At 42.0% G+C, this 24,245-nt stretch overlaps 3 protein-coding genes across 9 annotated transcripts in view; 2 read left to right on the top strand and 1 right to left on the bottom strand.

The window, feature by feature from the left end:
- LOC111573936 (collagen alpha-1(XXVI) chain) overlaps positions 1–5,919 on the top strand; it is a 29,980-nt gene extending 24,061 nt beyond the window's left edge. For 2 of the 3 annotated variants that reach the window (XM_055012074.1, XM_055012075.1), the window contains exons 8-14: positions 1,768–1,851; positions 2,397–2,449; positions 2,547–2,609; positions 3,047–3,082; positions 3,161–3,205; positions 3,276–3,378; positions 4,038–5,919. In XM_055012074.1, the coding sequence (XP_054868049.1) occupies positions 1,768–1,851; positions 2,397–2,449; positions 2,547–2,609; positions 3,047–3,082; positions 3,161–3,205; positions 3,276–3,378; positions 4,038–4,177 (524 nt within the window). In that variant the 3' untranslated portion in view covers positions 4,178–5,919. The remainder of the gene's footprint in view (positions 1–1,767; positions 1,852–2,396; positions 2,450–2,546; positions 2,610–3,046; positions 3,083–3,160; positions 3,206–3,275; positions 3,379–4,037) is intronic. The other variant, XM_055012076.1, reaches the window with a different exon arrangement.
- A 4,886-nt stretch (positions 5,920–10,805) lies between these two features.
- LOC111570213 (alpha-(1,3)-fucosyltransferase 4-like) lies at positions 10,806–12,481 on the bottom strand. Its single transcript, XM_023272885.3, has one exon. The coding sequence runs from the start codon at positions 12,157–12,159 to the stop codon at positions 11,002–11,004; it is 1,158 nt and encodes a 385-aa protein (XP_023128653.1). The 5' UTR covers positions 12,160–12,481; the 3' UTR covers positions 10,806–11,001.
- A 5,768-nt stretch (positions 12,482–18,249) lies between these two features.
- cux1b (cut-like homeobox 1b) overlaps positions 18,250–24,245 on the top strand; it is a 64,244-nt gene continuing 58,248 nt past the window's right edge. For all 5 annotated transcript variants that reach the window (XM_055011960.1, XM_055011959.1, XM_055011957.1 and 2 more), the window contains exon 1: positions 18,250–18,408. In XM_055011960.1, the coding sequence (XP_054867935.1) occupies positions 18,346–18,408 (63 nt within the window). In that variant the 5' untranslated portion in view covers positions 18,250–18,345. The remainder of the gene's footprint in view (positions 18,409–24,245) is intronic.

Genomic DNA, 24,245 nt, shown 5'->3' with positions numbered 1-24,245 from the left:
TGTCACACTGGATGAAATCCAACTGCTGACTGCTGATGAAACTGCAGCCTGGATAGGGATCCTTAAAGTCTTCTGTTAAGTTGCCATAAAGATCTTACTTCCTGGGGTTTAGGCTCCATAGTATGGTTACTTGGATAATGCAAACAATGATTTAAGAGGCATACTGGAAATCCAAACAAAGATTTTACAGCCCTGGTTGGATACAACTCAGCAAACAAACTCTGTAACTCCAGATTGAAAGCAACATGGGCATGTTTTGTACTAAATCTAAAAATGTATATGTCGATGACTGGATTGGAGTTAATCTGTGAGGAGACTGTGACCTTTAATGAACAAAAATACATGTTCACATAAGAATCAGAAACAGTTCTATTGTCAAGTGGGTTTTCACATACAAGGAATTTGACTTGGTGTAAACAGAAACACAGATTTAACATATACATAAGAAAGACGTGTAATCAAGGAACTATAGGTCTTAAAAAGTAATAGAAATACTTCCAGTGTGCAGGAATGTGCAAAGTAATTGCCTTAGAATGTGTGTGCAAGGTTAGGTAAGGCATCGCAAGTGTTTGGTCTCTCACTGCAGATAAAAAGGGCTAAAATTTTCACCAACAGCATTTAGCATAGGCAGTTCTATCCAGGTTGCTTTTCAGTTTGCTAATTTGTTTCCCTGCTTCCTTCACGGGTATCTCTTCCTTGCATCTTAGCGACTCCCAGCATAGATGCAAGAGTTAGGATCCACCTGCGTTTCCTTGCTCCAGAAAGCTCCTCTCTCCTCGTCTCCTCAGAGCACATTTAATAGATTTTGGAGAGAGGATGCGTGAAAGTTACTATAATGAAAACCATCCATAGTTTGGGAGGTTTGCGGAGTTCAGAGATGAACAGGTTAGTGTTGTCAGAAACACACTTCTTTCACGCTACAGGCAAGGCCACCCCTGATTGTGAATAATCAATTCCTTCTGCAACTTTATTTTCTTCTGAGGGTATTTACACTTTGTTTATTCACTAAAACTAATGCAGTTTAGATTAGAATGTACTTTCTCCACCTCATTTACATGAGTAGGAGCATCAACAGAAAAGTCCAATCAGGACCTCTGTAGAACAAAATAGAACATTATAACTATCATAAAGGTAAGATTTAAGCAAGGCTGCTGTACTAGACTTCAATAGTTGTCGTTAGATGTACCTAATAAACTGGCAACTGTGTTTATATCTGCATTTTCATTTGGGAATGTAGCCATTCGATCCAAATGTCAGAGCTCTGCCAAAGGTACAAAATAGTGACATTTACTGATGTTTAATATTTGGGGTTTAAGTTTAGTCATCTTTCGTCTCTGTTTGTTTTTCTTTAAATTGTAAAGAAGAAGAAATTAATGAACCCTAAATATTTCCAATATTACCCTCTTTACTGCACAAATATGCAGTGTTTCAGCTTTGGCAATTAGTGACTATAGAGTCATGGAAATTCTGACAGTTTTGCTTTGCTGCAGCCATGAGTCACTTCATTCAGAGTGCAGAGTGTTGATTAATGGAAGCATTTATAAAAACTAGTTTATTTCAAGTAATTTAATTCAGAAAATAGAGTATAGCAGTCTGATGCAGTTGACCCCTGAAGTTAAAAAACATTAGTCAGATTTCCACATCATTGACAGTGAAAACGCTTCATAGCTGCATATTCGCTGATTATTTATTACCTTCCTCCTGTTTTAACACAATAAAGCAATCAAGTATGGGATGTTTTTTTTAAATCAGTTCTGTCTTTTGCAGAGGAACACCCGGTCCATCCAATCCTTTCTGTTCCTCAGACTGTAGTCGGCCCTCCTGGTCCAGCTGGTCCTGTCGGCCCCTCAGGTACCAATATGAGCTGTTTCCTGTCCACAGGCTGGAGGAAGAATCACAGTGTTTCATCAGCAAACATACATGTATATTATATCATGTCATGACTGAGCTCTTGGTCATTACAAACCGATGTTACCCACAGTGTTTACATTCACTAAAGTTATGTCCTGTTTGTTGTCCTGTGCTAGAAGAACACACACAAAACACACTTTGACACCTCTACATGAGTTTTCTATTTAATGCAGCAAAATAAGAATTTGCACTTTGGATGAAAATTTCAGTCAGTACATCACAGCGACACAAATATACAGTATATGTGTGACGTTCTTTAATTTTTTAGAAAAATAAAACAGAGTCGATGGGTGTTAAAGTGATTAATCATGTGCTTCTTTCGTAAACTTTAACAAATCCCTCTCACAGGACAGTTAATTTTCTAAAATTAAGTTACTCTGTGTGAAATTGGCTGAACTGAATTTCGATCTTGCACAACGGCCACAGTCAAACATTTGGCTTTCATCAGTCTCACTGTGTAGATGTTTTTGTAAATGACACCACAGGCGCCCCGGGAGCGAGAGGACCTGCAGGGATACCAGGTCTGCCAGGACAAGATGTGAGTGTCTGTCACTGAGAGGTGATTATTGATTGATATGATTATGGATGTATGACTGGCATCACTAATACGTGTCCTTGTGTTTGTCTGCCTTTAGGGCAAGGAAGGCCTCCAAGGCCAGGCTGGTGATCCTGGGCCTAAAGGAGATCCAGGGGAAAGGGTGAGGCCGCTTTAAACATCGTCCTCATTATTGGATTATCAGACTGGCTCAACATATTCGATTTTGATGAACTATCAAAATGCTTTTTGTTCTACGTTTTTTAAATGGCCCTAGCTGTCATGCAATCTTAAACACATTAAAGGTGAACAAGCTTTTCTTCAAAGACTCACTCCAAGCCGTGACTAATCCCCCTCTCTCTCTCTCATCCAAGGCCAGGCCTCACTAATCAGGGCAGCCATGTCGGGTCCCCTCTGTAGTCAGCTCTCTAGTGGGCCTCTGTCTTTAAACCTGATCCCCTTCCTTTACTAGCATGATTTAAGATTGGAGATCTGGTGAAGAGGCAGATTAGCTCGGGGGATAAAGAATGCAAGCCGGTGAAATGTGTGTGTGTGAGAGCAGGAGTCCTAAGTTATTTCTCTCTGTTATTCCTCCACCAGGGGCCCCCAGGTGTAGCGGGCGAGCTGGGCCTACCTGTGAGTATAAGGTTATTGTGTTGCACAGAACGTGCACGCTCCCACAGATAACAAGGTTAATCTACTGTGTGTTCACAGGGAGCGCCAGGGCCAAAAGGAGAGCCAGGAGAGGGCTTGAACGAGGTGAGATTATGAAGAACATTTGTGTCTGTTCCTTCTGAGCTCAGTTGAAAAATTTTACAAAAAGAAAAAGCATAACGCTGCTGTTCAGGGTGAAGCCGTGCAGCAGCTCAGGGAGGCTCTGAAGATCCTGGCCGAGAGGGTGCTGATCCTGGAGCACATAATCGGCGTTCATGGTGAGGAGGAAAACGTTTTCTCCCTACAGAAGAATGATTGACATTCTAGGAGTTAGTTAGGTGAGAAATTGATACCACTCTCATACCTGCACAGTGAAATATGAAGCTACTACCAGCAGCTACAGTTAGCTTAGCTTAGCACAGAGAATGGAAACAAAGGGAAACAGTTAGCCTGACTTTGACAAATGTCAAAAAAAATCCACCGATCATCACCTCAACGTGTGATCTCATGAACTGTACAAAATCTGAACAATGGGGGTTTAATGCTGAACTGTGTCTTTGCTCCAAGCAGTTGCCAGGCAACCAGGAGGTAACCGCTCCTGACCAGGAAATAGTCCATCACATGAATGACATCTCCACTCTTTTGGTTATTGTACAAACTGAATACATGAGAAATAGTATATCAGATAATGAGTTTTAGAAGTCCTGGTTGGTGGATTTATTTTTTTTTTTTGCCTTAAGAAAGAACCAGATTGATTGAGTCCACCTTTGTCCAGTCTGCTGGCTACAGAGTCATATTTAACAGACAGACATGAAAGTGGTATCAGTCTTCCCTTCTAATGACTCCAGGAAGCAAATAAGTGTATATAAACTACTCCTGTAAAGCAGTATTTGAAGAGGAATGTTTTCTTGCTGATTGTTTTTCTGTCTCTCCACAGAGAATTCTGAGGGATCAGGATTTGGCAGCAGTTCAGACCCACTGTCTTTCTCTGCCCTGAAGATCAAACGCCTTCAGCCTGTTCAAACCTCACTTCAAACTCCGGTGCTGGGCGAGAGACAGCGACGAGTTGCCCTTTAAGATTATAGTCTAGTTTTTCCATTTGTGTTTAGAATTGTGAAGGATGTTGCAAATTTTGAGTAACTGGACGTATGATTTTTGTACACGTATTTTATCTTTATACCTTTATTTTTTTTGAAGTTATTGTATAATTGTCGTCTTTGAAACAAACAAGTGCTGTTGTAAAATTGTATTTCTTTGCAGACATGAGATGTTGAGCATTTCGTCCATATGAAAGGCTTCTTTTGAGCCTTTTTCACCGTGTTGCTGCATGGTTTTAGTCTACGTAACATGGTGTTGTACAAAGAAATATCATCTCATAAAGTGTTATGAAGGTTTTGGCATCTTTCCTTCCTCACTTAAAAGACTGCCTCGTAAAGGCGTCAATTTCCTTGGCTGATGTTGCAAAGCTCAGAGATCCTGAGAGCTGGACCGAAAATGTAGTATTTAGTGTCAAACACATTCTTGGAATGACCTGGAGGTTCATCTTGTGTGCTGTCAGACATATTTCTTCCTCCTCTCTTCTCTCTGTGTGCTCTGCCTTGTTAATACTGAGGTAAAACATGACAAACTGCCAAGAATATCTGCTTAAAACAAAGTTTGGTGAAATGAATAGCATCTGGAAGGTGCACATCTGGGAAGCAAAAGGAAGAAGATGCTGAAACAGTTGGATTTTGGCCTGGAAACCATAAAATCTGCTCGGTCGCTCCTGCACACCTTCATGCAAACGGCTGAGAGAGCACTAAACTTGACAGGATTACACTGACTTCTTCATAAACTGCCTCTGAGATGTCTTTCTAAACTGATATGATTATTGTGTAATAAGTCTCTGAGAGACCCAGCTGTTGGTTTCTGAATAAAGCTCCGTCTGGTGCCATCTTTGTTTACTCAGTGATGAGGTTCATATATAAATGGCATTTTGGGAAATGAGCTGACTCGCCTTCTTGCTGAGAGTTAAGGAGAAGATCAATACCACTCTTCCGTCTGCTCTCCATAGGTAAAAAGCACTGGTGACAACACTGGTGTTGTATCAATCTGACAATAATTATCAGCAGGTATCTGCGGAAATGTTTACCTCAAATTGAAAAATAATTCAGAGCGGGGGTTTTAGGTTTCTTCCTCCTTGTTAGGAGAACAACAGAGATGTCAATCAACTCGTAAACCTCAGCTTTGCTTGTTGACGTCTAAATAAAAACCATTATAAGCACCACTTTGACTAACTTAAAAGCAACCAATCACTGCTTTTGAATCTTTTCTTTTTGAGTAACCTTCTTGTCTTCCTGACATAGTTAAAATATTCAGTTTATCTGTCACACAACCACCTGTAAACCTGCAAGTGTCATTTTTCCACTTAGAATTTTGTGTAAAATAAGCAAATAGGGTGTTAATGTGATGTTTTAAGGTACTGACTGGTAGATTTTACACTTTTATGAAGCAGTTTTTGTGCTAAACCAGACTAACAGAAGCTTCTCTTGGCAAGAAAGCAAGGAAAAGTTTCTCAAAATCTCAAAGGCACATAAAATAGACAAACCTGTCTGTTTATGTTGTTCAATCTCATAAGTTATTATACATTGTTGAGTCTACAGGTGTTGGCCTGCCTTTTAAATACAGCTGTTTTGTTCTATCTTGTGCATGTTTCATTATCTTTTATACTATCGGATCTTCAGGTGTGCTTTGTTGTTTCATTTGCAAAACATTGTACTCAGCAGATATTCATCTGTGTTGATTACTGAAGTAAGATTAAAGCTCCAACAACAAAGGGATTCATTTGGCAAAGTCACCACTTTATTGCACATAATTACATTCTCGCATACAGTACACCACAACTTCACAGCACGGCCAGACTATTTACAGGCTTGGCTGCAACTCCTCCTCCTCATCTTCCTCCTCTTTTTATCCTCCTTCCTTTCACTCCTGCTCTTTGTCCTCTCCGTGGGTGATCACACAACACAAGTTCTCGTAGTCAAGGTTACCAGCAGCATCCAAAGGAGAGTATGCAAACATCTGATTTACCTGCAGGTGAACAGGTGAAGAGTTTAGTGCATTTTTCTTTTTCTTTTAAATCTGCAAGAAGAACTGTCAGTTTTGCAAAGAGGGATCATGCACACTATTACGAACACAGAGCTGACTTTTGCCATTCAATTAGCTCATCAGAACGAGGAGATAAGTGTGGTTGTGTATCATTGTCATCCTCCACTCTGGCCTCTTTATGCATCCTTTTGATCTATGCTATGCCTGCCTGTTTCTGTCTCTCTCCTCATGTACCCTCTTCTCCTCCTCCTCCTCCTCCTCCTCCTCCTCCTCCTCCTCCTCTGTCTGTCTCTCTCCTCTTGTTTTTCCCGTCTACTGAACAGAGACGTGTTGATATGAGGCCCGCTTTGCACGGCCACAAGGGAACAAGTCTCTGGTGCTTTTGATCAGCTGCAAGATCAGACATGTCCACCGCTCCCCTGTGTACACTCCAGTGACTGATCATGCAGTATAGTGCAGGCACAGACAGCCAAAGATGCACACCCACACATGTTCTCTGTGTTAATCATACAAGCATGGGCACACACACATACACAACGCCGAGGCCTGCGGTTCATGTGTTGCCTCTGCTCACAGTGGGGTGGCTTGTTTGCTGGACACAAGGGAGTGAGAGTGAGATGGTGTGTGTGATTTCCCCTTTCTTGCCCTTTTTTTTTCTTTCTTTCGCTTTTGACAGTAAGATGGATGATTGCAATCACAGGAGCCATCAGTGAGACAGAGTGGAGGTCTATGGGGCAGCGAGACACAGCCATGGGAAACCAGCCGTCAGATTAATGCACCACGCTGCCATGGGAACACTGTGCTGTTTATTTGTCTAGGGGTTTTGTTGTTTCATATGCATTTTCTCCTCTCTCTTTCCCCCTCTGTGAGGCCGTTTGATGTACAGCACATGAAAGCTTCCTCATAAAATATGTGCAGGCTGTGCGAGAGGGGACGGAGAAGGAGTGCGTTTGCTCCTCACAACATAGTGAGCCTACTGTAAGTCAGTATGTCTTCCCAAACCGGTACAAATGTGACAGATTTCATAGTGATTATACTGGTCTCTTTGATCCCTTGAGAGAATGAGAGGCAGACTCTTTCTCTCCCCAGTCAACGGATGTTTTTAAGAGAAACATCTGTTGCTGTACAAATGAGATTACTGTGTCTCTAGCCAGGGGCCATCTAGGTTATGAATGGCACTGTTAGTGAAGAGGAGGTCTGGAAGAGAGCTGAGAAGGATCTTTGTAATAAGCTGTAGCTGGTAGTTAAGGGCTTTAAATCAAATCAAATTGCCTCAGATTCTGGGTATTCATCAATGCTTACTTTCAACTTGTTCAACGATATCATGACCGCTGGTACCTTTGAATCACTATCTCACATTGATACATCCAATATTTCACCTTGTTGCCAAGCAACGACTCACCTCATCCTCTGTAAACTTGTCAGCCTGTGACACGAGGTGATATTTCATCCTGCAGGGGAGCAACAGGAGCGAAGAATTACTGTTTCCATCTCTTTGACTTTGAATTAACTGGGATCTGTATTTCACTTGACCAAGGTTTGCTTTATCTGCATGTTGAAACTTTGGTGAAGATTTATGTTTTTGCACAGCGTTACTCTAATTCATAGTTATCTGTGTGATGAATACCGTGTGAGAGAAATACCCACAGACTCTCTGCAGTGCAAGAAAATCTCACATTCACTCCTCCCTGCCGAGGACTCCTGTTCCTTGTGGGTCAAAGACCTTGAAGGCATTCAGAATTGTGTTCTTGAAGGTCAGATTCTGACAAAACACAGGTAGAGCTGCAAGAAAGAACTGTTCATTTATACAGAAACAGCTACACACCGCACTGATATTTTGTGTCGCCAATTCTGAAATGAAACATTTTTGTTGGTAAAAAAATAAAGACTACGCTGCACATACCAGAATTATAGTTGACTGTATTTTGTGACATGCCTCTTTTATCCAGCAATTGCTTTAATCCAACAACAAAAAAAATCTCATGGGAGACAATAAAAACAACCGAGACCTTGAAGTTCAAACTTAAAGGCTTGATTGAATAAATTATCAAGTATCAGTTTAGATATTAATTTTAGATTAGTGTATTCAGTTAAAGCCTAATTGTAGTTTTCCAGAGAAGAAAAAATAGTAAAAATCCTAAAAATCTATGATTATTGTTCATTTTGGTGTACATACATCTAAATGTAATTGTGCTAAGACTAATAAATAAAACACTGAAACTCCAAATCACAGAACAAAAGTTAAAAAATGCAAACTGTACAAGCTTTATAACTTCACTACTAAATAGAAAAAAAAATCAATGAATGTGATTTTTCAAAACATAAAAGCAACATTTACAGCTATATAAATGAAAAAATTACGAATACGGCAGTAAAAGTGTCCCTGGGGTGGTTCTTATCATTAATATCATCTCTGTTCTGGTCTAAGTGTGTGAAAGCAAGCAGAGGATGAAGGTTACCAGAGGAGGCAGCGCAGGTCCACATATTTCTGAACTCCTGGATCTGGTTCTGCTCAGACATAATCCCCTCTGTTCCTCTATTAGTTGTTTCTTCGTCTTACTCTGAATTCTTTTGTGCTGTTTTTATTGATTTTACAATTAGTTTTATGGATTTTTATTTCTTACTTTGTCCATATCTCTTTATATCTCTACTTACTCACATTCCTTTGTTTAATCTCTTTAGCGCTCATGGACAATCCAGTAAAAACCGTTAGACTTAAACATATTCTTGTTGGCTTTTTGGGTGCATAATAGAACAGACGTGTCCTCTGAGAGATGAAATATGCTGTGGTCACCCTGAGTCAAACCAGCCACTGTGGAAACCTGCGTCAGTCAGCGGAGATGGCTGAAGGTGTTGTCGTCAATACTTGTTTATGATCATTCAAAAGTAATGATGCAGCTGGCTATTTCTATTTTATTTTATGTTTTCTTGCTCTTTCAAATGCTACACAATAGCTAGCATCAATTACAGCTTACCTCAAAATGCACTGAATTTGCAAACAACATGTGCTAAGAGTTGCTAAGCAGCAGAAAATGTTCAATGAGAGTGAAATAAGTATGTCAGATATCCTGCTCAGCCTGTTTCCATTGTGTGAATCTTGTCAGTCTTCTTAGAGATCATATGAGCTCTTAAGGAACATTAGGAGGAGTGTCTTTCCTTTCTAAGCAAAGTCAAGTGTCTTGCACCTGTTCTGTCCAGACAATAGAGACCATATTGTTCAGTGAAAACGTATTTTGTGCCATTTGGAGGACACTTAGGATGAGAACCTGTCAAAAAAGCTCCAGGGGGACAAAGACGGGGCATTTAACGGATCTGTGAGAACGCAGAGAGAGTAGGATTCTGCTCACAGTAACCAGATATGCTTACATGAATGGGATTAAGCCAGCGATGGCTGTTCTGGCCATCTGAAACCATCATCGCCGACAGACATCAGTGGCTTCAACAGCTGTTGAGGCATCAGCTCATTATGGGGAGCAACATTATTCGCTGCAGGAGACGTCTCATTTAACAGCGTAAAGTGTTAATTCTGTGTCAGGGCATTAACATGGAGGTGTAAATTTAAATGATCCACATCCAACAGCTTCTGGACTCCGATCAAGTGACTCCTGAAGGACACGTGTTCTCCTCCATCAATCTCTCATTTTCATTTCCTCCACCCTAAGCTATGATGATGTTTAAAGAATTCTAGACGCATCAGCAAAATGAGTATAGCTGTGAAAATTAAGCAACGCTAATGAGGCACTGGAGGACGTATATGTTAGTACAGCTGTCTCGCTCTAATAAGTTGCTCTTGAAGTATGAATAGGAGTCGAAACACAATGTTTGATGCCAGGAACAGTGCTGCGATGACAACAGTCAATCATGTGCAGACACAAAAGACAGCGTTTGGAGTGATACTTCAGGGATGTAGGGCCTCTGAGGACACGGCAACACCATGTATGGACTTAAGAGCACATCAAACCAGAGATGGTATAATTAACATGATTTAGAGCCAAACCACCTCAGATAGGTGATGCATGAACAGGCATGTATTTCCTCAAATCAAACACAACTACAAAAAGTTACACGCACACACACTGCCTCTTACATTCATCAGCTGTCATGTGGCTACATCTTTCTGTTTTCTGGATATCACTGATTATATCGATTCAAAACACCTTCTATAACCTACATTCCCATCTCACCACTGTCTAAAAGGTCCTTTACAGAGGTATGAAACTTGCACGCGATAGATTTTGTAACAGTTAGCATTTTCATTGCCTTTAACTCAAATTGCAGCACTACAGAACTAATTTTGCATGATATTAAAACTAAAAGTGAGGATTCTGACATATTAGACGACAAGAAATGTTGGTTTAAAGAATCGTCTCAAGCAAGGTCTACCTCTGTAACATGACTTTCTTACTGTAAAGCAATCGGCTGAAACAAACAGCTGTCTTAAAACATAAATATGATGAATAATGATAGTTTTGCTAAATGGGGGAGTGTGTCTGCTGTACAAGCTTGGGGGGAAATTTGTGATTTAGGACTTTTTTTTAAGTTACTTGGGGGCACTTGACCATGAAATTGAAAAAGACAAAGATCTTGTGGGTGTAAAGTGATCAGAAAGACACTCAGAGAAAATCAGTGACCTTCATTTCATTTCAGTCATCACAGTATAATCAAATGCACATGAATTTAATACAATCAAAATCTTCCAAGTATAAATAGATTTCATTTGTAAACTTTGAAAGCAGCAGGTGGACAGTGAGTCTGTTACTGAGAGAGTCTTATCTCTCAGATTGTCCTCCAGGTCAACCAGGTCACAGTCTTTTTCACGAGTGAAACCAGAGAGTCAAGTCTTTGACCACATCAGTCCTGTCTTTGCTCTTCCTCACAGCCTTGCAGGCCGTACAGAAGTGTTCCCCCCAGAACACCGGCCGGTGCACGCTATAGCGCCCCCTCCAGTCCAGGTGCCTCCTCATCAGGGCCGGCTTGCTCCTCAGCATTAGCAGGTACCGGGCCAGATCCTGCACTGTGGTGAAATCGTCCACGTGGATGAAGGCTTCCGGGGGCAAGAAGCGCTCGTAGCTCTTCCTGGGCGGCCCCAGGACCACCGGGACGGCACCGGCCAGAACCGCGTTCCACAGCTTCTCCGTGATGTAGTCGGTGTGCAACGAGTTCTCCAGCGCCAGGTAGAATAAATACCGTCGGAGCAGCTGCACCACGCTGTCGCTGCCCTTCGGTAAGGACCGACCGACGCGTCCGAACACATCGACGTGGACGAACCGGCGGAGCTTGTGGAACAGGGACACGCGTGCGTGTGACTCCGACCAGTTGCTGACGACCCAGGCCACGAGGCGGGGCCGGCGGAAGTCTGAGTGGGCGGGTCCACGGAGCGGGTGCGTAAAGCGGCTCCGGGTACCAGTGAGTGCGCGCTCACGGGGAACCAGGTAACCGTACGGCAGGAAGATGTCCGAGTCTGTCCTGTAGCTCATCGTGAGGTTGAAAATACCCTCAAAAAGCCAGAGTCTGGGTGTGTGCGAGGGAGACTCGTAGTTCAGCCAGATCCACTTTTGAGCATGTGGCCGCGGCTCCGGTGGCAGATCGACGTTTAGGGTGGCGATCTCCCGGTGGTGGATGATCACGGCGTCGGCCTCGGGGTACGCACGCTCGTCGTCCGTGAGCGTGCACCCGTCGATCTGATAGAGCTCCCAGCAGTCCGGGAGTTCTCGGTATTCGCCGAACGGATGAGTCCAAATCAGGAGCGTCACCGGATCCTCCTCGGGGGGAGACGCAAACGGGTCCGGCAGGTAGATGAAGCAGACCCACAGGAGGAACAGGAACCCGAGGATGGCCTCCCACAGAGAGGAGTGGATCCGTCTGAGAAGTCGCTCCCAACAGTGGCGCCGGGAGAAACCTGCGCGCCACTCTGCTCTGTGCGCTGCGACTCTGGAGCGGGCCGCGGGTCTCCAGTGAGCTCCAACACCCATCGATGCCCCCCCTCCAAAACCCTCCTACAGTAACTCCACTCAGCTTCAGTCTTTTCTGGGAAAGCAGGCTATGAGAGAAACCTGCAGACGTGCACTGTTACCTGCTGACACACCCAGATAAACTACTTTAGAAGTTTCCGTTGAGATAAGGAGCGCAGCCTAGTCTGCAACAATCCACCAACAATCTTCCTCCTCCGTTGGCTCACCTGTCCTGCTCTGTGGCTAAATTTTTCTCGGTGCCTTCATGGTCCAAATAAAAGTGAAAAACATTTGCCACTGTGCTGTATTTCTGAAACATTTTGACGTGGCAGCGTCGCTTTGGGTTCCAGTTACCGCTGAATGGGGCTTTTGTGCGGCCTGTTGACAGTCGGAGGGCCTCCCAGGCCCTTTTAGGTTTGGGTAAACACCTTGACGCGGGGCGCGGTGTGCTGCTGATGAAATGAGCAAATGTTTTTTCAAGAGCAAGCTATTAATTTTTATTGAGCTTCTGAAAGTTTGTTATTAGGAGGTCATATCAGGTGAACGGATAGAATTGGCACCACTAGAGTCAGTATGACTTAAACTGGCAATCACTGACAATCAGAGAATGCCACAAATTACAGTAATAGTTAACTGATTAAACTTCAGCAATAACCATTTAGGAGGCCTTCCAACCTGCAGCTATACCCCTGTGAAACGCTACACTTGTCATTCACCACTAGGTGTCTCCCCACACAAGCGCAAAGCCTCCCTGTGAAAGTGTCCTGAGCAGCTTCTTCACTCCACCGACGCCTGGATTTTTTTCCCCAAACATGCATGTTTAATTTGGCAAATGAATAAACATTTCAGCTGGAAATTAGGCATACAGCAGGGAGGCTTTGAAAAGGTTTGTCTTCCATGTTTTATTAATCAGATATGACCCAGCACAGCAACACCCTCCAACCAGGAATGTTCAAAAAATCATTCAGTTTTTATTTGACCTAAACAAATGCAGAGATTATTTTTTATATTTTTTTAAAGAAGAGTTTTCGGTCTCTGTGTTGAAAGGATCAGCTGTCCAGGTTGTTGTCATCATATGAATGCTTTCTGATCAACACTCATGAAAAAGTGATGAGGCGGCTGGTGCTGGAAATCCTGCGCTGTGTGTTGTGTCTGAGCTCTGGTGGGCAGGAAAAACACGGCGTGACTGGGACAACATTATTCCTCCCCACAGACGCAGGGTATGTCATGAAGTCTGAATGTGAGCGGAAAAAATGGCAGACGAGGAGTGGGAGGAGATGAAGCAAGAAGCATGTGTGTCTCCACTGGGTCCTCCTCCTTCCTGTTACATCCATTCACTTTTCTTCACCGTGTGTGTGTGTGACTAGTTATCCCCATAAGAGGTTTTGTATTCTTTCTGCATTATTTATCCTCCCTTTCATCTGAACAGTTCTATTTTCAGCCAATCATTTAAGGTCCTGCCCGAGGTTATCTTGTGTTGGGAAGAAACACGGCAATCTCATAAGTTATGTAGACAAGCTGAGGCACAACATTATAAACACATGTATGTTTCCCCCTCAGAAACAGCAGAATTTCTTCAGCTCAGGAATTCACAAACATAAGAAGGAGTTTGCTTTGTCTTCTATCACTTCAGTTTTATTTATCTTAATGCCTTTATGCAGCACGAAGGCATGTAAATGTTGCTGGAAGTGTACTATAATTAAGCTGATTGGTGATACAGTGACATTTTGCACGACACAAATTACAGCCAGGATGATACAGTGAGCTTGGCATTTATGCTTTGTGTCATTTTTTACTCGTCTCTCCCGCTAGAAAAATGCGCCATTGTGCTCTTTCACTTGTTGCAGACCTTGAATCTCCATGGAGGGACACATATTACGTCTTTCTGAGTTAAAACACCACTGCAGCAGCTAAACACATGTATGAAGGACAAAAGGAGTTTGTCTGGGTATTCTGTATTGTCTTTGGAAGCTGTAAAAACTGCACATTTTTCTTACTTTTCACAGTAGTTCTGCGCACTTTCCACATGTGTGTTTACTGTTTCTTAAAAGCAACACCACTGTCTATCTGTATGTGTTTTTTCTGGATGTGTGAATCATACCGGCACAGAGAGAAGCATTCAGTTTTTTTGATGGGACCTCCAGGTTTTCACTCATCTTCCCTATTGATTTTCTCTTGCTTTCCTTTTTGCGCTCCCGGGGGATGGGATGTCTCAATTGGTCCCGGCTGGTGAAAGAGAGTGTGAGCGATAAAGAAACAGATAGAAGATGAGGAGGGGGAAAGGAGAACAGAAAAATTGAAGGGAGAGAATGTGGAGCAGCAACCAAAAAAAGGAGGAAGTGGGCAGGAGGGGCATGCGATCGCCCCGATCACTGAGGCCCTCGCCGACCCCTGACCTTGATCATGACCTCGGAGGTTACCCCGGAGGTCAGAGGTTGTGTGAAAGTGCCACTGCGGCGATTCACTCCACTGCTGGGTGATGATGATCTTATGCAGCCTCCCCAGCCTGTCTGACATGATCAGTGTTGCACTCTGCCTGCGGCTCCCAAGGGCCACACATCCATCTCTAACTCCGGCCACACAAGGCCTGCTAAAAGCACCTTACAGGCAGAGTCAATGAGCAGGAGGAAAAAAGGGACACAAACAGAGAAAAGTGGGAAAGCTAAAGGACAGAAAGGCTGTTTTATTTTCTACCCCGTAGTTCTGTCGAGGTAGAAGATCTAGTTGTGTAACGACACAAAGAGCGTGTGCTTGTTTCTCTCTTTTTTCAAACTGATGAGGCTTTTTAGAGGCTAAATTTCTGGGCCCAAACTCATCCTTGTCATGAACAATTTACGCAGTTTTTTTCCCCCTGCTCTTTAATTTTACCATAGAGTGCAATAAAAAGGCAAGTCAGGGAGAAAACCTCTGAAGTCATTCATGGCAAACACGCGTGAACCTCTGTAGCAGGAACATGATAATTTGTAGGCAGATTGATAACTCTGACTGTTACTTGTTCCGACTTACACTGTGTAGCCCCGACAGCTTCAAAGTGAGACAGAGCCTAGTGAAGCTTCATTCAAATCCTCGTGGAGATACTCTGTGTGTGTTGAAATGCAGAGAGTTTAAGGAGAACGCCTGGCGGTACAAAAATCAACTGACTGGTGATGTTCACGGCTTGTAGGCTTTTAGATCACACTTTGCTAGAAGATATTTTGGAAATCAAATTAAATTACTGCTACACCGAATTCAATTTTGCATCAAAACAGCTTCATGTGAAGTAGAAATATATTAAAACTACGCTCTTGTGCACACAGTTATCCTCAACCAAACTACCATTAGTTACAGTGGTTTTGCTAAAGAGAAGAGGCTTTGTTAAGTGTTTTAGAGAAGACTGAAGTTGACTTCAAACATCACTGTTCATTACACTATGATTTACTGACTATCATTTTCATAAAATGCCTGTTATCTACGTTTAGTTCTGACTTTTTAAAGGACAATTATAAAATTATTTGGCTGGTTTAGAGCTTCTGATTAAAGGCAACACTCCTGGTGTGCAGTGTGAAGAAGAAAGTTATGTTCATGTCTGACAAATGTGTCTGCAACTGTATTTTTTTGTTTTGTTAGGTATCTAATAAACCAAGCAGCTCACATTAGAATATTTGCATCATGTCCCAAATAAAAACTCAACAAATTTAAATAGTAATGAAACATTTCTCAATGCAAATATACATTTCAGAGTTGCTTTCACATGTTTTCATCATTTAAAGAATATTTGTCAAATGCTTTATTTGGTTTAAAAGCCACAGTAAAGTTAATGGTAGTACTTAGTTTGACTTTATTGCCCCCCCATACAGGTGCAGTAAAATCTAACTAAGTAACTAACTGAAGTGTTTCATGTTCCTTTTGGTGCGTTTTTATTGTGTGACGGTAAAAGATAACTACACAGATAATGGACACATTGCAAAGCGACTAAGCTTGTACGGATTATCTCAGACCTGTATTTCTGGTTTGGCTTAATGATACATAGCATCACAAGTCAGGAAGGCCCGGCTAAGGAAGCACCGATTAATAAAGGGAAAGGAATGAGAGGATTAAACACAGGATTCATCGGTTCACAGGTCTATGAAGCACATCTCACAGAATTCACTGTGAGCACAGATCGATTGCTAAAGACTGTAATGTGAATCATACTGCTATTATGTTGTAGTGATTCAATTAAAGCAGAATTCTTCTTTACAGTGAATTCTATGTGTACTTCAGTGTGTGTTACGAAAAACATATGACTGGGTGTGATGAGAAAACTGAGGCCAGCCTTCAGTTCATTGTATTATGTCTACAAATGAAGTATAAAATAAGGCAAAGCTATTTAGGTGACATATCAGTGGAGCACTGAGCACCATTCATACCGTAGGAGGATGGAGACACAAACAGCTTCAAATCAAATCAAGTAATGGCCTAAAATTCAAGCTAATTCAAAGCACAAAAATGCCCACCTTTGTATTCACACAAACGCAGTGAAAGAGGCGCTATTATCTATGGCAAATTCTGATGGTATTTTTAGTGGCTGCAATTAAAGTGCAACGGCTGTAAAGAAATGAAAATGATTGGAGGGAAGGAAAATAAAAACATAAAAAGATTGGTAAAGACTCTCAAACGCTCAAGAAAAAGAAAAAAAAAACCTCCAACGTGTGAGTGCAGGCATGGATTTTCCACACAGATTAGGCCCAGCGACACACACTCAACAAGTCGAATCTGGGAAGCCACAAAGTGCTAAAAATGAAAACAATGTGCACAGCAGATGTGTCACCCTGATAAACCTGGTTGTGGTGTTGCAGAGCGGTTGGAGGATTGGAGCTGAGGCGTGATGTGTTTTAAGGTGAATGAGGGGGTGCAGCTTGACACAGGAATTTAGGGCAACACCGTGCATACAGTGTAATTAGAAATTCTTTGCATATCCCCGCGAGGCACGTCCACACACTGGGAGGGTCAGAGGACATGGTCAGCAGGAGTGACGCCTCAGGAGCAGCCAGGGTTCAGAGCATTGCTCAAGGTCACTTCAGCAAAAGATATGTATGCACATTGACACTCTGACCACTGGGCTGCCTGCTGCTGCTGCTGCACCGACTTCTTGACTGGATTAGCAACACAACAAGCTTATTTGGTTAACTAATCTGATTAACATGCGCGTCGCAAAAGAATACCTTAAATAAAAATATCAGGCTTAATCACATCCTAGTAAACAGAAAGAATCACGAGCTTCCAAATGATCTTGTGCCCAGTTCGAGTCCACTCCATCTTTTACCAATTCTTAGTTGAGTTAATACTATAGATCCACCCTTTTAATAGCAAAAATGAATTAAAAGGTAGGTGGGAACCGTTAACCTCAAGTGGTAGTGGCTAGTTTATTTTTATTATTATTATTGATAAGAGCTAATTATTTCGTTTTAGCAGTTTTTAGTGACATGTTCATGACACAAGATAAGCTCAATAAATTAATATATATTTTTTAAAGAAGCAAGCAAGTTTATTTATGTATCACTTTCTCATACACAGAGGTTATTCAAAGTGCTTTACATGCAGATAAAAAACACAAGGAAATAAAATCAAGGAACATTTGTACATTTAATTGAAAACATGTTTAGAATAATTAGAGATGGCAACATAAAACTGATTGTAAATTAGCAGGTTATAAACAACAACAAAAATACCTTTAGCTAGGTGATTTTCTATTTCTAAATCTGACAGTGATGCTAAATTTGCAGGAGATTATTGCTAATTATTTGTGCTTCAAAATGCTCCCCGCGGTGTTTTTTTTTTTTTTTCTTTTCAGATATGGCTTCCAAGTAGCCTCCTGGCATTATTTTTGTATGATCTTTGCTCTCCATAATTCATAATAATCAAACAAACTCCGGCTTAAAGCATGGATCCACACGTCGTGCTCGTAACTTGGTGCATTTTAATGTAGTAAATTTAAGAGCAATTCAACGCCAACTCGGTTGTTTACCTGTAATATCTGAATGTTGATAAAATGCTATTTAAGCAATTATAATGGCGTTATTAAGGCGACACTCCTGCGCGGTGACTCCGTTCCGCGGAGCAGCTGTTTCCGGGGCCGGGAGGAAGCTGTGATCCGGTCCGGGTGTTGCCTCCGCCCGGTCCTCTCCACTGAACTCCAACCCCCGCGCTCTCTATCAGCATCTCATTCCTGTCTCAATATGTCTCAAGATGGCGGCCAATGCAGGATCGATGTTTCAATATTGGAAGCGCTTTGACTTACAACAACTACAGGTCAGTCCGAGCTCCGTTTTCACCGTCTCCCCTCTGTTCGCTTCGACCGTCTCGTCTCCCTCCGCCGTCGCGTTTCGTGTGTTTTTTTTTCCGCCGCCGTCTCGTAGGTGTTTCGGGAAGAGAATTCAAGACCTCTCTTCCTCACATTGATGAAAGTGGCTCTCTCGCTGATCAGAAATTGATCCTCTTTGTTCAATTCAACATCGATCGGACACTGCAACTGGGCAAAGCCGGGGCGACGCCGCGGGGATGCGCCGAAATAAAGAGCAAAACGGCGTCGCTTCGGCGGAAAGCGTTCGGTTGGCTACCTTTATTGCGTGTTGTTCAACTTTTACCGGAGCGAGTAGCCGTAGTTAGCCCGACGCTTTAGCCGCTGTAAGGTTGGATAATTTGGGGGAAAAAATAAGTGCGACTCATTATACGGTGGCGCTGTGGTGACACCAACCGTTGAGACGGGCAGCAAGAGACACACAACAGCGCTTTGCTCGTGTTTTTTTCTGCTTTTTTAACTGTCACGTCGGTAAGTTTAGTTGAATGGAAACATTAGCAACATTATCGGCTAACGGTTTTGAAACAGTTTATATTGAAGTCGTCTCCGGTTGATGAACTCGGTCGTTTTTTTTCTTCTTCTTTCTCGGTTTCCCCTCACGGCAATTATATACACAGTGTGAGGTGTTTTGTTTTTTTTAAACAGACATTGCCACGTCTGTGGAAGTGGACAGGACGGGACAGGCTGCGTGTTGCGTTTAAAAACAATAATGTTGGAAATATGACGGATCGTGACCTTGTGATTGTGATGAACTCCGTGAATGTCCCACAGCCTCATGCACGCCGCTAATCTCGGCGTGCACGGAGGAGATCCACGGCACAGGAGGGGACATGGGGGGAAATATTGGGCCTGTTCAGTGTGTGAATATAGCCTGTGTATATTAGAGCCAGTTTGACCTATCACAAGACATGTTAGACAATAGCACTGTTGTGTTTTGCCGTGGCATTTAACATGCATTGCTGAATTTCAAATCACAATTTATGAATATTAGCAGCCCCGCTCGCCTCGTCATTAACATAAGATTGCATTATGCAGCCTAGGACCAATTGTTCATACACTATTTTGCAAATCGCACCAGGCTTGGGATTTAAACTTTTATTTAGGTCATGATGCCCCTATGACTGGGTAGACAAAAGGACAGTGAACAAGTCTTCCCAGCGGGCTTTGTGTTGCACTTACGCCACATCATCAAGGCTTCACTTCTCCTATTTATTTGATCCTGTTTGGTCCTCCTACTCGTGCCCCCTTGTTCATGCATTATGTAAAAAAAAAAAGAAAAATTGAGACTGCTTTCTCTTGTCTTTCCTCACTATCTATCTCCCACCCCCTTCCTGCTCCCCCCCTCCTCCCTCTCCATCCCCCCCTCCCTTCCTTTTATATTTTTTCTTCCTGGCCCTTCACCCTGCTTTCACCTATTTTGCCCTGTTTGAACTGGTGTGTGTGTGTGAATTTGTCTGACATCAGTCTTTTTTTCGTGGATTGACTGCCAGCGCGGACAGTGAAGGCACCGCCAGCAGCCAGGACATGAAAAATGCATCGCATAAGTTTGTGATAAGGCCCTGGGTAATTATGGCAAAGGCCCCTATCACAAGCGATTAGTCAGGACAGTGAATCTGAGCATGTGCAAAAAGGCTGGCGGTTGGCAGGCCTGTCTGCAGGATAGGAATCAGTCGGAGCTGGTGTGTGTGCATGTGTGTGTGCGTGTGCGCCGAACTGCTCAGAACATTCACTGTCTATTATTGATGACATCTTATTTACTCTCCCTCCCACTGAGAGGCTCCTGGAGGAAAGCCTTCGGAGAAGAACCTATTTTTTCTTCTTCTCCATTTTTGGGGGATAATGTGAGGCTAGCTTGATATGATCGCGGTGTACACATGGCCTTGTCAGCCAATTGCTTTCTCATTTGCTTCTTCTGTGTGATCGAATGGACAGTGTGCGCTGTACGCTCACACTCGCAGTCTGTTTTGTCTGTGTGAGAGGCACCAGCAAAGGAATGTTTTCTCTTTTTGTGTGTTTCTTTTGATGATGAAAATCCAACCCAACCTAGATGTCAGTAGCTTTAAGCCATCATAGCGCCTATTCCTCAGGCTCCAACTGCTGATGTTCATTAAAATCGTATTTGATCAGTGTGTCCCTTTCCCTGTGTGAGAAACTAGCTAGGTGGTTGTTACAGGACAGAGAGTGCTTTGAAACAGCACAGCGAGCTGTTAACTTGTCTTCTCTGCATGCTTTTTTTCCCCCTCCCCACCACCACCACCACCACTACAAACACAAATGGGTGCAACAGTGATGCTTTTAGCAAGGTCTTGCACACTTGCAAAGTGGATCAGTGATTCAGAGATGATGGCAGGGTGACAGTGAATTACAGATGGAGGAGGTTTTAACGTCTGTAATCCCTGTCCGTCCATTACAGAGTTGAGTTTCTTTAGAAGGGATCATCACTCTTCTCTCCTGTTGTTTTTCCTTTTTTTCCTTTTTTTTTGACCCAGTCAAGCAGTTTGCTGGAACATTGCGTTTCTGCTTGAGAGCGGTGAGAGATTGTGCTTCATTACAGGCGAGCCTTAATAAGATATGAGTGAATAACGGGGCTTAAACCTATACTTTATGTTTTCTGTGCAAGCTTGGGAAATTAAGAACAGACCATTCCGTTATACACAATTCCCAATTTAGGCCTAATAGCCTACCTCTCACCTCATAACATTTCCTGGAACAACGTACCCCAGAGCCATTTTGAAAAATAGTTCACTATGTTAGCAGACGGCTAAATAGTGACTTGAATGAAAACCGATCTAGACCCTGTTCTTATTCACCACCTCCTAATGGGTAAATTTAGGAAAAGGGTTTTGTAAGCTGATCCCAGAGCTGTGGTCAGTGGCAACCTGAGTGGTTTAAATCTCTCAGCGACTGGCTCGCTGTTGTCTGCAGGAGTTTTAGTGTTAATTTATGAGCTGGTTGTCTGAACTCACTGGTGGGATATTTTTACCCCTCTGTTGCTGCACAGGCCGGGGGAGCACAGAGGAAGGGGCATCACGTCATGCTTTTACTGTAGCCAACCGCTTCTCTGCCCAGTGACAAAACCTGGCATTGGGACTGAGGTTTCACTGTGTGTTGGTGGGTGGTGAGCGACTAAGCATGAGTCAGAGAGAGCGACGAGTGCATGTCAGGTCTTTGGTCTATCCTCGATCTACTTTGGTCGGGGCTTGTCATCTTACTTTCTAAGAGGTTATAGTGTAAACGTATGGAGGATGCACTCCACACAGCTCAGAGGAAACTGGGAAAAACTTCTCCTCATATACCTTATCAGTGGCTAATTCTCAGCAGAGGCCCACACTCCCCAACTCCTTCGCGATTAAGTATACCTCACTCTCTGACTTTTTTTTTCACCCTCCCCCCTGATTTGAGGAGTGTCTACTTTAGATTTAGTTTATCTGATTTAATACAAAAAGTAAATATATTGTACCATGTGAGAGCTGTAATCTGAACTCTCACTTGCACAATTTTTTACTTTGGCACAGTGAAAGAAATTCAGACCAATGTCATCTGACGTTCAAACAAAAGATATAAAGCACTTAAGAGGAATCTAAAAATAGGGGTATCCAAACAGATGGAGTCAGCAGCTCTTAATTCTGGCTTTATGCAAAAGCGTATTACAAACAGATGTAGTATCAAAAATCTCTGGTTTTAATAAAAATATAACAGCAGTTTTTGTTTTCGCAATTTGTTATTTTCAATTAAGCAACAAAGAAACATTTACTGTTACTTAGGGCTTGTTTTCATTTTTGATTAATACACCAGTTATTTCTTTATTAATCAAATAATTGTTTGGTCTCTAAAATAATACAGGATTGTGAAAAATGCCAATTAGTGTTTTTCAAAACCAGCAATTATGCCCTTCAATATACTATCGTGTCTACAGCCTAAAGACATCCAGTGTCTTGTAATAGAGGAATAAAGAACAGAAAGTCTTTGGCATCAGAGGCTATTGATTTTCTTTAAAAATTACTAAAATCAGTAAAACAGTTGATAAAATAGTTGAAGAAAAATAGTTAACTTGAGCTGACTCCAGGCAATACTGAATGCAATAATATAATAAAAATGACATTATAACACTATTTTATTCCATCTTATGCAAAGTAGAAATTATTTATAAGAATCCAGTCAGTAATATGTGAATGTATTAGAATTTTACCATCAAGGACTCTTTTTTTAAACTCAAAAAACAGCCTTTTTGTTTTTATTGATAAGCTAAAAGCATGTAAGTTAAAGAGCATGTGTGCTATTGTTTTAGGGTAGAGAGTGTAATAAATGAATAATTGACATTTCTTGACATTCTGGTAATAACACAATGTATGGTTTCTAAAACATACATTTTGTCATGTACATTTCATTTTTCCTGACAGCATGCAGACATTTAGGCAAAAATATCCTCCTCAGAATATGTAGTGCCAGGCAGTTTATGAGAATGTGGGATATCAAACTTGTGATATTCTTTTATAAACAGTTTGCTATATTTGGATTTAACACCCGCCCACCAAATTTTAGAAAATGTATTTTTACCAAACAGTGTTTGTTTATGACCAGTAGGCATTCTGCTCAGACACTGCACTATTTATTCAAGTATATATACCCTTAAAGAAATCCCATAAATAAAACTGTGTTTTAACAGCCAGTATAAAACATTTTTATGTCTTAGAAGTCACTGCCTAAATAACACCTATAACTTCGTATATAAGTCTTTATAGGCTGCAGTGTGTGTTATAATTTTACCAGCTGGGATCAGTAACTTGCACCTTGGTAAAGTGTGCAGCTCTTTAGTTATGGTATTCAGAAGGGCTTTAAGGAGCAACAAAATGTGGCTGAAATGTATATGTAATAGTAAGAAGAATCTCCAGATAATCTCAATGTATTTTCCTCCTCTACATACACACTGAAACACTTAAACTGCAGAGACAAAACTTCCACCCAACAACCAGCAACAAGAGCACAGGGGTCAGCTTCTAGAGACCTATTTTCAAGTGGCAGGCATTATTTACAGACCCACTTGGAGTCTCTCTCACCTACAGCATCATAGAGTTTCACCGTATCTCATGACAGAAGCATCCATTATTGTGCTACTCTGTATTCCACCAGAGAGAACATGGGCTTCTGTGACCAGGACACTTCTCTTTAGGCTTTGGAACATAGTGGCTGTTTCCACTTGTAACTTTGAGGATGATGCCCACTTTATTTAAAAATCAAGTGTACACTTGAAACGGCGCCTCCGAGGCTGATGTCATCTTGTATAGTCTATTGTTCATCTTGTAATATTAAGCCTAAGGTTTTCAGTAAACAAAAATCCTGCGTTCCCTGAGGGGGAAAAATGTCTGTTCTTGTCCATAGTTGACTGGCAAAGTAAGAATGCACACAGAGCGAGGTGCACACTAGCTTAGTCACACACTCTTTTCTTGTTGCTTTTGTTAATCTTTTTCACTTGTCTAGCACATGTTTTCAATTACCTCACTTTCATGAAAGGGGTCTGATTTAAAATGTTGTGTGTCGTGGTAGCATATACCCGCTGTTGGTGTGTTTTTGTGATTCATGTGACTCGATAAACTCAATTTACTTTATTATTCATGGCTGTCAAATTCAACTTACTCAACTTTATGTCTACAACTGACAACTATTTTCATTACTGTTTCATTGTTGATAAATCGAGAGATCATGTCGTGTTCATGGATTGATTAGCGGTAAAGCAGAAATGGCTGTCGTAATTTTCTAAAGTTCAAGATGAAGTTTTTCTCTTTTTTTT

The sequence above is a fragment of the Amphiprion ocellaris genome, chromosome 7, assembly GCF_022539595.1.
Source record: "Amphiprion ocellaris isolate individual 3 ecotype Okinawa chromosome 7, ASM2253959v1, whole genome shotgun sequence".
In the NCBI taxonomy this organism is placed as follows: Eukaryota; Metazoa; Chordata; class Actinopteri; family Pomacentridae; genus Amphiprion; species Amphiprion ocellaris.
The sequence above is the reverse complement of the archived record's forward strand: the minus strand, read 5'-3'. Positions and strand labels throughout refer to the sequence as shown.

Coding starts and splice junctions, on each gene's coding strand:
- LOC111570213 (XM_023272885.3), bottom strand. CDS start 12,159: ATGGGTGTTGGAGCTCACTGGAGACCCGCGGCCCGCTCCAGAGTCGCA.